General features: G+C 36.5%; 1 protein-coding gene across 1 annotated transcript in view; it reads right to left on the reverse strand.

Annotated features, from left to right (window-relative positions):
• TRPM6 (transient receptor potential cation channel subfamily M member 6) overlaps positions 1-14937 on the reverse strand; it is an 82408-nt gene that overhangs the window by 41665 nt on the left and 25806 nt on the right. Inside the window, 9 exon segments of the mRNA XM_030968429.1 lie at positions 954-1234; positions 2261-2395; positions 3696-3836; positions 6219-6272; positions 6841-6975; positions 11192-11292; positions 11407-11479; positions 12537-12660; positions 13965-14139. Of these exon segments, the coding sequence (XP_030824289.1) occupies positions 954-1234; positions 2261-2395; positions 3696-3836; positions 6219-6272; positions 6841-6975; positions 11192-11292; positions 11407-11479; positions 12537-12660; positions 13965-14139 (1219 nt within the window).

The following is a 14937-nucleotide window of genomic DNA, read 5'->3' on the forward strand; positions in this document are numbered from 1 at the left end:
CAAGTTCAGCTATCACAGTAAGCACACCTTCTCCCATTTTTCTCATTGCTTTATCAATATACCTAGTGAAAAACAATTTGGGATGTAAACCTAAGTGTTTAGTCCTAATCACAATGTTTAGGGCCATCCTGTTTTGTCATTTTTCATTTGTTTTGTTCTTAATCTCACCCAGTGATCAAAATGGACTCTACAAAGTTCTTTGTATTTGCTTCAACCAACAGAATCATCACCACTGTGGGCAAACATTGCAGCCAGTTGCAAAAGTCTCTTCTTTTTGGACTGACTTTAAAACACCTCTGAGAGAAGACTCTTAATGGAAAGCACATACCCTCCTTCAAATTAAGATTTGGAGCTGCGTACGAAAGAACAAAGTACATTTTATTGCACTTTAAGTTTTTATTGAATCTTAAGCATGAAATCTATGAAGCAGAAAATACATTTCTAACCGAAAAAACTACCAGAAAACACTAAATGGAAATTACAAACTCAAAGAAAAATTTTGGTCTATTTCCCTTTTAATTCAGTCAAGTATTTAACTTTCCATTTAGTCTTACACAGAGCGGGATTTAAGTACTGATTTTGGTTTGCTCATTACCACTTGCTATAAATTTGAACAGTCCAGACCTATGCGCCATACGGCTTTTTAACAAATTGAACTGGAAGAAAAGCTGCAAAGGAAATTTCAGCCTTTCACCTGACCATTTAGCAGATAATGAGCTATATTTTCAAATATGTATTCAGGTAATATGCAAATAGTTTCCCTTTAACTCTCAACACTACACACCTGTACGTAGATCCATTATATAGTATCAATATTGAGTACCTGAAAGTACTTTTTTTATACTCCATAATCCACAGCATCACTAACTTTACTAACTCTTAGCAGATTAGGGCAGTCTCTAACAATTCTCAGCACCAGAGAACTTTAACTGAAATGAAGGGAGAAGTCATACTTTGAATACTTCTTGAGTTCTTCTGAAGTGTCATCCACCATGTTGCTCTGTTTAGCTTCATGTGCCATTGCTCTGTAGAGTTTACAAGCAACAACAGCTTTGACCATGGCTTCCTCTCCATGCTGCCAGAAGAACATAGCCATCTTCTGTCTTTTCATTAATACTGCCCAAACCAGGAGGTCATTATACGGGTAGGTGAAGCCAGTTGACTCATAATTCTCTGTGTAGTTTACATCCTCTTTTGATTTCTTCTTATACTTTGGGAAAGGGCTGGATCTTTCCTATAAATTTGTAAAAAAACAAAAGAAGGAAAAAAAAAACCACAAAGAAAATCCCAGTGAATGGTTGAGGTTCAGATTCATGAAAATAAAACTGCACGCAAATCTGAATTGCAAGTAGCAAATTATTTGATAGCTATATACATTTAAGTCATAAACCACAGCTAGGATTATGTTCAGATTACCAATGCTAAGAAGCTGATAACATTAATGAAGGAAAAATACACCTTGCTCTGCATCCATGTCTTTCATAACTTCCCTTTCCATAGTGTTGGGCACTCTCCAAACACCATGATTCCCCATGATTTTACTCTCTTTTTTTATGTGCCATGATAGAAGAAGAAGTACACAGTAGACTGAATCAAACACCTTAGATCCTTAAAGATTATTTTCTCTGTCTATCACACTTGCTATACTTTCACATCTGGGTATTTCTTGGTGAATGGTACAGGAAAAAGAGTCTTACTGATGTAAGTGAGGAAGTGTCAGTACTATCATGGGTTCTTTTTGGCTCTGACTAATTCCAACACAGCCATTTAAATCCATTTCACTTTAATGTTTTGTCAGATAGATAGATAGACAGATAGACAGACAGATAGATATTAAAGCTAATATTAAAGCAAATCTTTGCTCTTCTATCATTCTTTCTCTGAATGTTCTTCTTAACAGTCTTACTATAGCACTTCAATAACCCAATCATGAGAAAGCATCCTATGTTTCTTCCAAATTCAGAAGAGTTTTCACACGTTTGATACTCAGATATTTGGTGATACTACATGTCAGTGAATTAAAGCCCTTAGCAACTAAAGGATGGAAGTTAAAAATTATCATGGAGTCTGAGCTTGGTTTCACAAATAAAATGGCAAGATTTGTACTTTGTGAGCTGTGAGCAGTAAAGCATTGTTTCCACTGCAATTTAAGTAGAATTATAAAAATTAAGAGCCTGACCAGCATGTGTAAAATTTGTCAATAAAATTATTAACAGCCTGATATGTCCTAAGCAAAGTCTAGAATAAACAATTATATTACCTTGTATTTGTAAGGCTGTGCAGTCCTGAAGAACTGAGAATGCAAAGTACTTTCAGTGGACCCCATTCCACTATCCATCTGATTACTCTGATGAAAGGCATGAGACAGGCTTTGAGGCAAGCTGGAGACCACTCTCTAGATCCAAAAGCAAAGCATAAAACATAAGAAGATAAATACAAATTAGAAATAAAGTTTTCTGGTACTTGCTGACTAAAATAGCGCATGTAGAAATTGATGTTATTCAAAAACCAGTGAGTCAAAAATCACCGTAACTACCACTGAAACTTATACCATCAAGGAAAAAATGGCCTGTTTCATATCTCAATTAACAAAAAAATATTTTTCTGTCTCTGAATTCAAAATAATGATTTTCCACTCATAGCATCCACGAATTGCAACAAGCAGGGTTTCAACAGATGGAATCGCCCAGTCTGGATGCTCTTCTGAGCGCCAACCTTTATAAAATGTGTCATAAGCTGTTTGAAAGACAGAACCCTCCGAACTTTTTGCTGATAATTTCCTTTGAAGGATAGCACATCCAGCATCTCTGTAAATTTTGTTCAGTCTTGGCTAAGAGGGAAGGATGTTAACAGCTGAATCACTAATGCTCTTCCCAACAAATCCTAATTATATGATTATATGGTTTCACCTATCACTGTTAAGGTCATATTTCATTAGGAAAGAGCAAAAAGTGTTAGAACTGCTCACATCTTTTTAAAGCGTTATGCTAAAAACTAGTGACACACAGAAAGCTCTGTTTCTCTGTTTTTAGTCATTCCAAGTTACAGGTTCCATTACTTCTTCTCATTTTTCCTGATAATTATGAGGTTTTTCTCTTAGTCATGGAAACATTTCATGGGGATGGGAGGGGTTTTTGTTTGTTTTTTAACATATGGAAGTACTTAAATGACCAGTTTTACTCCAAAAACTGGGGGTCATTTTTATGCAGAAAATCTATACCTTCTCCAATGTTGAGAATGACTTTCAACTAATTTATTGAGCAGTTTAGCTATTTTTAACCTACTGATTTTGGGAAACCAACAGGGAGAATGCTGACATGCCCTAAGTCTACTTCAAGACATGTGGAATTTAGTATTTCCGTGAGGCGGTTCAAGCTGCAAGAAGTAAATATGTAACTGTTTCAAAAAAGAGAAAATGGTGGTTGGCACAGTCTTGTCATACCTGATTGATAGACAAAATACAACCCAGATACTGGACACAAAGGTAAATTTACTGAACTAATAAATAATTTAACAACCACCGATACTCTTGGGGATTTCTCTCTTTTATTTGCAACCTCTCTACAGTTCTCAAACAGACAAGCATGGCACACATTTACATGATACTCCTCAGACAAACCAGGATGACAACATGAGCTATTTTCAGGTGTCACATTTTGGCTTTTCTTGGTGACCAGTGTTTTGGAAGAAGCTACCTTGTGTTTTCTGTAGAGACCATTGTAGAGAATTCGGAAATGCTTCCTTGTGTAGCTGCTTCGATAAGCTTCACCAAGGAGGTATTCTATCACCAGTCCAATGTCAATCAGTGATATCTTGTAATCCAAAGAAAGGCTATTCTGAAACACCAAACATCACAAACATTTCATGATGCTGTTATATGCAACATTCAACCATGTTACAGCCCTCCTATTGTAAGGAAAAATCTGGAAAAATGTGTCAAGAAAGTGTACACATTCATTACGCATATGGAACTCTTCTAGAAAAGAGGGGAAAATGTGATTCCTGCAGTTCACTGTACCCACATTGCATATTTTGCAATGTTCACAAGATCAGCTGTATCCAACAGTAAGGGTAACAGTTCTTCAGGACAAGGACCAACGGCAGAGATACAGATAAAAATCTTCTCACAAGAGAAAATTAGCATGGCATGATCAAGCACTTTGATTAACTAAAACTGAAGAAGTAGCTGAAGCATGTATTTAAGCTGAAGCAGAGTAATAATTCCTAGAGACTGGAAATATCCTGTTGAGGCTCAAGACTGTCTTGACAACTAGGACAACAGCAGTATGTGCACTAGCTCTACCTTCTGAGTATCTCACCTCTTCTGCTTAAAGCACCAGTGCCCATCTTACCTCCACTGTCCTTCCAAGACCCAAGGTTTATGACAAATTCTCTTAAGAATAAATTTTCTTCCATGCAGATTTTAAAACTTATTGGTAAAACTGAATTGTAACACTTTGAAGTGAAAAATGAGCCTGTATATAAATGGGATCAGAGACGTTACGTATTCCTGGCAGTGTAAGCCTTTCAGACTGTGAAAAGTCTTTTTCTTCATTGGACTGAGAGTGTTTTTTCAATATACTTCAGTAGCAAACCTCAGTACAGTCAGCTAAGGCCACTCAGTCCCAGGTCACTGAGAGTTAGGCAAGTATTTTTTGAATACCTAAGCTTGTAGATACTTCTCTCTGCACTAATCCCCATCTTTTACATCATCAGTGCAGACTGCATGTATCTTCATTCAATTGCAGCAGCATCAAAGCTGTTCACAGTAACAGAAAATATTCTAAAATCCAGGGTCACATCACTCTGTTGACTGTCCCAACTACAGTGTCACCATGTTTAATCAGGCTGCAACTGCACAACCCATTCACAGAACACTTATATGAACTTACAGAAGCTCAGGTAAATAAGGCTTTTCAGCATTTAGACCTGTTTGCAGATCGCAAACTTAGCTTACACAAAGGCAGAGAAAGTTTTGAAATTGTGCAGACATTAATTTTTTACATTAATTCCATTACTGTATGTCAGGTGCCAAAAGCTTCTCTTTACATCATACACTGGGTTTTCCCAAAGTGTCCTGAGATATATAAAGACAAATGTGTATATATATGTATATATATATATATATATATAATCATAATTATATATATATAACCATAATTATATATATATATATAAAATTAACATGATCACATCTCTAAAACCCATATATATATATATATATATATATATATATATATATATATGGGTTTTAGAGATGTGATCATATTAATCACTTCAGTGAAGAAGAGATTTTCTCAGCCTGGAGAAGCCCAATGTTTTTCAAGATTTAGACCTTTCAACATATAACATATAATAGATCTTGAATATGTCCATCAGTATGAAAAAACACAGAAAACAGTTTGTTTGGGAGACCAGGATACCCTACATCTATCTAAAGAATCATTAATGGGATTGACATGAAAGTTATCCGCAGTAGCAAAATGATACCACAAACCCAACAGAACTCTGCAAACAGTCAGACTTGACATTTCATTTTATCTTAGCAATCACACCCTGGAAAGAATTAGCCAATTAGTCTAGATTTGGATCTAGGAATCTCCTGTGTTGAAGTATGAATGCATAAAGAAAGCTCATCCCTTTCTGGCTAAGCAGTGCTGCGAGGAACAACAGAATAACAGAATTGTGAAATAAATTAATGATGTATCTAAATAACAAGACTGCTACTAAATCACTAATGGAACCAGTGCTCCATGCAGTAGTCATCCACTGCCACCTTCTGTTCTCCTAGGCAATGCAGCACATCCAAATATTATCTCTTGTCACAATATCTTTTCATTACTGCTCTAACAAGGAAAGACCTTAACTTTGGGGAAAAAACAGAAAACCTTAAAGCAAGGAGCATAACCACTGCACTAATTCACTAAGTCTTTTGTACCATCACTTCAAAATGTCAATTTAGTAATGTGAGAGAGTCTGATCTGGATGAACTACTGGGCTTTGAAATTAAGGTACAGGACCCTCGGGAGCCTCAGCAGCAGTATATTGGTTAATTGCTTAGGGGGTCAGTGGAATTAAGATGAAACTATTTAGCACTGCAGTAATGAAGCTGTCACTTCTATTACCAAAATTCTCCTGTATTATCTAATAGCAACTTGCCAGTGTTGGTGAAGCATTAATCTAGCATTTTTGTCCTTAGCCTTTCCCATGCCTATTACCTGTTTCACATCTCGAACTAGATGGTGTAAAAGCAGATTTGCTGGTCCTTGTTTCTGTGGTGTGAATAGAAAAGACAGTAAGCAAACATGTCACTCTACACTAGAAAATCAATACATATAATATATATAAGAAATATAACATATCATAACATAATTAATATAACAACTTAAAAAAATCTACAAAATAAACTACTGTGATTCAAACTCTCCCCACTCTACCCACAAATCTTAAAAAAAACTTCAACACCAATCAGCAACCTCCACTATCTTAAATCTTGACTTATTCTAGAAAGAAGCTGATATAGGTTTGGTCTAAACAACAAATCATTTTCAGCAAGGTAAGCATGTATTACATATCAGATTAAAATCTGAACATATTTCTTATCAGCTTCCAATGAGTACCCAAGCTAGTGACAGTGAGTCAAAAATAACAATCAGGTACACCATTCCCAAACCCCCACATTGCAATCAAAAATAACCAAACCCATTAATTTTTCTTTTTTGTTTTTTTTTTCAAAAGCCTTCATAAAAATGTGGCCTAATCATCACACCCCTTAGGCAAAACAGCATTGTTTCCAAGCTTTCACATCTAAAGTGGTACATTGGGATTTCAAATACTCACTGTATTGTAAAGTTCTTCCAAACGAGATATGGTAAGAAAACGGTGCATGTTCACTCCGTGTTCTATTAACAGTTTAACAAAATCCACACGATCCATGACTAAAGCATCCAGCATTGCCTGTTCCAAGGCACCAACCTCCAAATGGACAGAGTTGAAGGAAAATATTAGAAAATTACTTTTGGAAATAAATAAGACATTCCTGGAGCTAATAATCTCTCCACCACAGTGACTTGTCTCTATGTATATTTAAAGTGCAAGTACAAAAGAAAAAAATGCTGGAGGAAACATCTGTGTAAAAAGCCAATAGAGGGGAAGGAAAACAGTTTCCATAAACCCAACATCTCTAGAGAGTTCTACAATCAGACTCTGATAATACATTCTCTACTCTGTAATTCAGTTCAGAAGATAAAGTATGATAATGCAGGGAATGGGAGAAGCCTTTTTCTTTTTTTTTTTTTTTTTGACACATGACAAAAGCTATTTCGAAGTGCCATACAGAAGTCTCTACAGAACTGCAAGTTCTTTAAAGCAAACTCTTTTTTCAAGTATCAGAGAGAATGTGTATTAGAATAAACTGCCACAGAGGAAACATGAAGCACAGATCTACCTACAAGCAGTGTCCAAATGGTGGAAGTACTCTACGCATGGCATTTGAACAGAGCTCAGCAGGGCTTATACATGCAAAGTGGCAAAGGAGTTAGACATATGAGGTTAATATAAATCCACATGAAGTTTTTCTACAGAACACATATGCACAGGAAATGCCATGGGATGAGCAGAATGTGGAGGCTGGAGCACTAATGGGGCAGGTGCTAGTGCTAACTTGAAAATAGTACATTCCATGTCTACATTGAGGTTTAACGGATATTATTTTAAAAGATGACTAACAAATGTTACAGAATTCTTGCACATAACAAGAAAACTTTTCCACTAATCCTGAATTATTGGGGGTTTTTTCCCAGAAATATCTGAGAATGACTGGACATTCTTGCATTAAATTTCTTCTAACAGTCCTTCAGCTGGCAGTGTGTCTGAAGAGGTCAGCAGTCCCTTGAAAACTATTAGAATGGTATTCTTTGGTATTTGAGGTAGAGCTGATTTAAACAGAAATACAGCCACACCTGGTCATAACCTTTACCTTCTAAGCTCCTTTCTAAAAAGAAAGGACACGTGCATAATTGTACATGTTTCCTTGAAACACTTAAGTGAACAGAAATATTATAGGAGTCCACAGACAACCACCTAAAAACTGTCCCTAAATATGTAACTCAAAATTTGAACACACAACCACAATAACTCAGCAGAAACAGGAGAACCCTGACAATTGCAGGTCTAGCAGTACCTGACAGTCAGAGGGTTGCTTCACTTTAATTAAGAAAGCAACTAAGTTAAAGGCAAGCTTTAAAACTGTCCTTATATGCTTTCTTCCTTTTTTTTTTTTTTTTTGTTCAATGCAGGAACACTGGGTTTTTTCCCCTGCCTAAAAAGAAAAGCTTTCAGGTATATATGTCATCCCAATTTTTGCCTGGAGAAGCAGTAAGAGATGTGAGGTTTTTTTATTATGAGATCTTTAAATCTTATGTGAATGGGAGAACACAATTATTATTTGACAATGGCTTTTCATTCAAAATGGTGCTGAACATTGTACTGAAATAGATATGAACAGATACACTGGCTTTTTTCAAACATATCAGAAGCAGAGGAGCGGAAGTAGGGGGACTGCCAGTGGACCTGTAAGGACAGAGGATGACCAGGTATAAAAGAAACACTTAAGGTTATTGCAGACACAGCAAACTAATTTATTGTCCTACTGCTTACCAAACAGGCTGGGAAAGTCACCTATCAAAGTTCTTTATGGCAGAAAAATCTGAGGAACTGTGTCAAACCGAAGCATCAGTAGAAAAGATTATAGAAACCATCCATGAAGTGGTAGTGGCAAATTGTCAGGACCCTGTGGTATTCACCTAAGAGTTTCCAGAGAACTGAAGTACAGTTGAAATCAGCCCCTTTGACATCAGAAACATAGACAGTAGATATGAAATACGCAAATTGTTAAAAACCAAGTTGTCAAAGTATGGCATATCAATAGAGTTAGGACTTTGTAAGGACAAATAGAACAGACGTACAATAATAACAATATGAAAAAACACAGCAGAGTAAGTCGAAGCAAGGTAGTTACTTTGTAGAGAGAAACCAGAATTTTGGCAGTGACAGGCAGAAGAAAGTTCTAGTGGACCTATCTTCTGCAATCAATAATATAAACCAGATATAAGTTAGAAACATTTTTTAAAGGCATACAGCCTATTAGGATTTATCCTTTAGTTAATATAGAACAATATGTAAAATAATAATTTTTCCCTAAATATCTAAATGAAAATATTGAGTGCTGATCTACCGATCCCAAAAGATGACTTTTACATCTGAATATTCAAGTACACAGAAGAGCAGAAAATATTGTTTAAAATATGGTAAAACCAAATTGATATTCACCTTGGAAAAGTCAAGAGTAAAGAGGCTGAACTGCTCAATCAGTCCCTAAACCTTTCTGTGTTGAAGATGTGGGGATCAGAAAAATGTTATTATTTTCCCCACACACAGAATCATAGAATAACTTAGTTGGGAAAAGATCTTTAGATCATCAAGTCAATCAGCAAATCTAACACTGACAAATCCACCACTAACTCTATTCCTAAGTGCCACATCTATGTCTTTTAAGTAGTTCTGTGGTTGATAACACATCCCTGAGGAGCCTGTTCCAACAGTTGATAACACTTCTCATTAATAAATTTTTTCCTATATCCTGTCTTTAATTCATGGATGTTGAATGAACATCCCAGGCATAGTCCTCCATATGTTCAGCCTTATGCACCACAAAAAATATGGTCTGGTGATTAAAAAAATCAGGTCTCTTGTTGTGGCAAACAACCAGCTATGGCCACTCATATATGTACAACTGCCCATTTTTCAAAATTTACATTTTAAAGAAGAAAACACACTGGGGACTGAAAAAAATCAACCTTGTAATTCTTGGCAGGGAATGAAAGAGTACTTCTGGGAAGTACTTCTTGGACCATTTTATGTCTTGAAGAAAATATTAATTCATATAACAAATGGGAAAAATGTGTTGAGGCACACAGAGTTTTATATTTGTCATCTATAAAAATCTTCTTATGTACAAAAAAAACTCATTTATGGAGGGTTATATTTAAGTACTGCGTTACATATGAAAATTTGAAAACCATAATTTAAATTTAATTAAATAATTAATTAATTTAATTGCTACTGTATGTTCTTTCACACACATGCAAGTCTAAATCCTGGCTTGCCTTCTGTAAGGACCTAAAAATGCACTTAGTTGTCCCAAAACACTGTCCTGATAAGATAAGCCACCACAACAGAACCTGCGATAAGCACCGATGGCACAGCAGGAAAGAGTTAATTCCAGGCCTAAGAGAGGTAAAGGTTTGGTTAGCATTCTGGACAAAAATTCCCACTGTGGCAAACTGTGAGAAAGGAAGCAAGTGCTTATCTGCATGCCAACTCAAGTTATGGGAATGGGACTTCCCATATGGGAACAGCACATCTTGTGAGCATCTGGTACCTAGCCTGCGTAAAAGTGGCACCTCCAGAAGGACAGCTCAGGCACCTCACCTCTGAAGACCAGGGTGAAGAATAACCAACAGGACACTGGAGGAATCCCTGCAGTGGTATCTTTTGTTTACCATCTCTCTCTCACCCTCTTTCTCTGTCCCCTTCTCACACCTCACATTCACTGTTAAAAAATCTCTACTATTGGGTATGGTCTCTTCTACACCTTAAATTGAGTAGAGACGTCTCTTATAATCGGATCATAACTCTCTCATTGCAGCTATTCCTAAGAAACTATATCTAAAATAATGACATTACCTTTTTTTTACCTGGTGATTTACTCTGGGATTTCTGTATTTCTGTCTAGAGCTAGGAAAACAGATGCAACACCCCTTTTGGGGTTTATATCTTTGGAGAAAAGAGTATTCTAAGCTACAATGAAATATCCCTAAGCACCACTGATTGCCAACACGGGCTTGAAAAATACATACCCAGAATTAAACTGAAACTACTTGGAAAAGCTCACAGCAAAACCAACCTTAGGATATCATCTCTTCCCTGAAAAAATAAATGCGATCTGACGCACTGTATAGTTGAATATTTCACTATTTTAAGGGCAATGCTCCTCCAATATTGAAGCAGACTACACAAGACTGAGTCCAGTCTTCAAACTATTAATTAAAGCTTGACAAATGCAAATCAGGAAAAATTAGTCGCCATAAAAAAGTGTAAAGACAAGGTGAGAAAGAGCAGGTAATAGTACCTTCCAGTGTTGTCCATAAACAAGTATGTGTTTCTTGGCAATATCTAGCTGGTTCCAGGCCAATGCCAAATCTAGCTGATCTGAAGCAGATATATTCGTACCTAGGAGGCAGCAAGGATTTATCAGTTTCCACATATTTATGTTACTCTCTTACTTTGTAAAGATAAGTCAGTGAGACTGCATGCCAGATAAAAACAGGTCATATTTTTCAATACCTTTCAAGAGTGCCGTCAGAATTGCCAAATCAATGTCCTGCTCATCTTCTGACTCAGCATCAAATACGGTTATCTGTTAGAATTGCAGAAGTACACTGTTTGAGGTGAGGCAGAGAAGTCTGTAGTTATTTCTCCTTTGTATGGGCTGTGGTAGATTAAATCATACACATTTCAACACAAACAATGGCAAGGGTCCAGACACAATTTTCCTTTGCTTCAGACAGAAACTGCACCATTTTGGTTTTTAATGCAATGGCACCCCAGGAAAATTGGAATAAACCTACTGCAAGAGTCTACATGAGTTTGTTTCCTTTTGATTAACCTCTAAACCTGAGAAATGTACAAATGCAACACTGCTGATATTCACTCAGTTCTCAACTAGAAAACAGACACTCAAATAAAGTAATACAAAAAATACTAAAAATGTACTGGCTAGTATCCATTTTAGTGATTATTAGTCCAATTATCATTATTTGTTTAAGTACTGGGAACTCCATCATATTTGAAATGTTGTGACAGAGGCAAAGTAACTGGAAAAGGGTAAACAAAGCTACTGTTTTTTAAAAGGCTAGAAAGAAAGACCTAGGGAACTACAGGCCAATCCATTTCAGCACAAGCATGGAGCAGATGCTCCTGGAAACTATGCTAAGTCACATGGAAAATAAGATGGTGACTGGTGGCAGCCAATATGGTTTACTCAAGTGCATGGCCAGCAGCTGGAGGGAGGGAGGGAAGGGATGTCCAGTTACTAGCCATATTTCAGAGACAAGTTCTAGCACAATTCTCTTGTGAGAAGAAGAATAGAAGGAAACCTTTCTAAATTGTAAATAAGACTCTAATGGAGAAGAAAAATTTAGGAATTACTTGATCTTTCTTGTGAAAACAAAGATATTTGGTCTTTTATTAAAATCAGAAAGGTTCTCATTTTATTAACAATGTTTGAAACTGAAACTTGATAAGCTAACTAAACAAGCTCTGTAGAGCTATTCAATATAGAAATTGGCGCAGACACAATTGTGTTATCTTTATCTTAGATATAACACCTGTGCCCATGCCAACCCACCAGAGAAAGAGCAAAAAGGATAACAGGAAATGAAGACCTCTAACCTCAGCACATGAACCCTACTCACAGACTCTCTGTGTTTCATGCATTCCATCAAAACATGAAATAGGCGACTGCACTGCTTCTGTTCCAACCTAAACATGTTCTGAATCATCATTAAGATCTCCTCCTTCACCTGAGGGCACAGATCCCTGGAAAACAGACATATAATCAATGGCAATTCTATTTTAGATATTTCTTACCCACCCAAATAGCGCTTCAGAAAAGCTGAAACTTAGGAGAAATTTCTTTTTCTTCTACTTCCCTGTTGACTTAATCTGTCATTCAACACGGAGAAAAGTTATCCCATAATATAAACTATTAATCACATACACATTTGTTCTGACATACATATTTACTGTTGAAAATACAACACATGAGTAAATTAACAATTTTCAAAGGATTTTCTGTGAACATAGATCTAAAAATTACTGAAAGTGATTTTTCTTTTTTCCAATAAAGAAATAAAAATAGACATAAAATGAAATTCCTTACCATTTGCTCATTAGACTTCATACCTCTCCCATTTTCCCTTATTTTTGTCTTTCTGTTAACCTTTCCATTCATATTTTCCTTTTTTTTTAATTGAAGGAATTTTTTTAAAATTTCATAAATATAGGGGAAAAAGCAAGTGAAGAAAAAAGTTCTCAAACACACTAGGAGTAAATACCACATATCCAAAAGTATATTCACGAAAGACAATAAGTAAACAATTAGGATATGAAGTTTATTAAATAGTTCATTTTCTTAAATGGGAGTGAACACAGGGCACCTCTTTAAAATTCAATTTTTTATTTAAAAAGCTCTTTGACTTTGAAAAACTTTTACATATAATATTAATTTTCTATGCAAACATATATTTTATGTCCAGTTTGGATGCAAAATTTTCACCAGGGTAGGTTCAATAGGGTCTGCAGTTGAGACTGGACTGGTGGTGACACAGGCACCTCAACAAGGGTGACAAATCTGGGCTACCACTTAGTAACCCAAAACCAAAGATGAAGAAACTTGGTCTTCCTTCTACTCCAGCCTGAGGCTTCTACAGCAGTGAGCCCCAGCTCTAGTCTCAAAAGTTTTGTACAATCCAAATCCAAGCCCACAGACAGAATATTGATAGCTGGAGACATGGATGAGCTGAACAATAGCAAATACTCTGGGGGTAGTCCATGAGTGTGTCTCGCCAAAGGTGAGAAATTTCATAACTCAGAGTAGTTACATGCAGTTTTCTCTCTTCAAAAAAGCCATAGTAAATTTGGCAGAATAATTATCTCAGCACTAGTTTGAGGCAGGGAAGAAAGAAACTCATTCTCTTACCACAGAAGTTAAAGCTGGCAAAAGACCAGAGGGGCATCACTACCAGAAGCATTAGAAATGATCCCAGCAGTTTGAGACAGGGGTTTGCATGTGCCTGCCAGCATGGCAGACCAGGGAGGAGGAGCATGGTGCCACTACTCACCCCGTGTCACCTGTGTGCTTGTGGGCAAAGGCCAGGATATCTGCAGCTCTGCCAGTGCCCTCGTAGACCACCACTGGCACAGCTGGGCTGGCCCTCACGTACTCCCACACCATCAGGATCACACTGGGGCCTCCTTCCAGCACCAGCCCCACCATGGGAACACCTTGGCCCATTCCTGTTTCAAAACACACCTAACCAGTTACAAACAAATCTCAGCCACACATACAAAAGCCAAACCATTGGGGAAAAAATACTTATACATGGTTCAACATGGAGAGGAAATCATTCCTTCACCATCTATCATTTCACTTACATCTTTTAAGACTTTTAGAAAACTTCTTCAACTCAATCAAAAAAGATCATGAAAAACTACTGAAAAAACTGAAACCATCGGGAAGAAAGAACATCCTTCTAAATATCCCTCTTCCCTTTATAATAGTTGTCACATGCAAGGGCATTTGAAACATGTTCAACAGCCACATATTTACCTACAGACATACAAAAGTAATCAGGTATTTCTTCAGAGACTCTTCCCAGTGTTACATCAGCAGGGCAGGTTTTTCGAAAAAACAGAAAAGAATTTCAAGTACAATGCAATAGAAATGAAAGTGAAAGCCTGACTTACAAAAGCTCATACTAAGAAAATAAAAGAGTCCAAGTAAAAAGCTCTATACATGAACATGTTAAAAATTGGGTTGGTTTCTAAGTTTGTCAATTCTATTATGTGAGCAGATAAAGGAAGCAACATCAACATCATAATACTTCTGCCTTTTTTACCTACCTCAAGATTTGAATGACTAGGTAAGAGTGAACTTCCACAAATAATTTGTACAAGAAGTGCATAAAAGGAAATAACTGTCTATGTAATAAACATTTATTTAATTATTTCTTTACTGTAACTTATTTACTCTATAAATAAACAGTGGAAGCAATGCAATCTGTCAAACATTGGCTAAAGGTTTTGCTCCTGCAA

This window comes from Camarhynchus parvulus, chromosome Z (assembly GCF_901933205.1).
Source record: "Camarhynchus parvulus chromosome Z, STF_HiC, whole genome shotgun sequence".
NCBI lineage: Eukaryota > Metazoa > Chordata > Aves > Passeriformes > Thraupidae > Camarhynchus > Camarhynchus parvulus.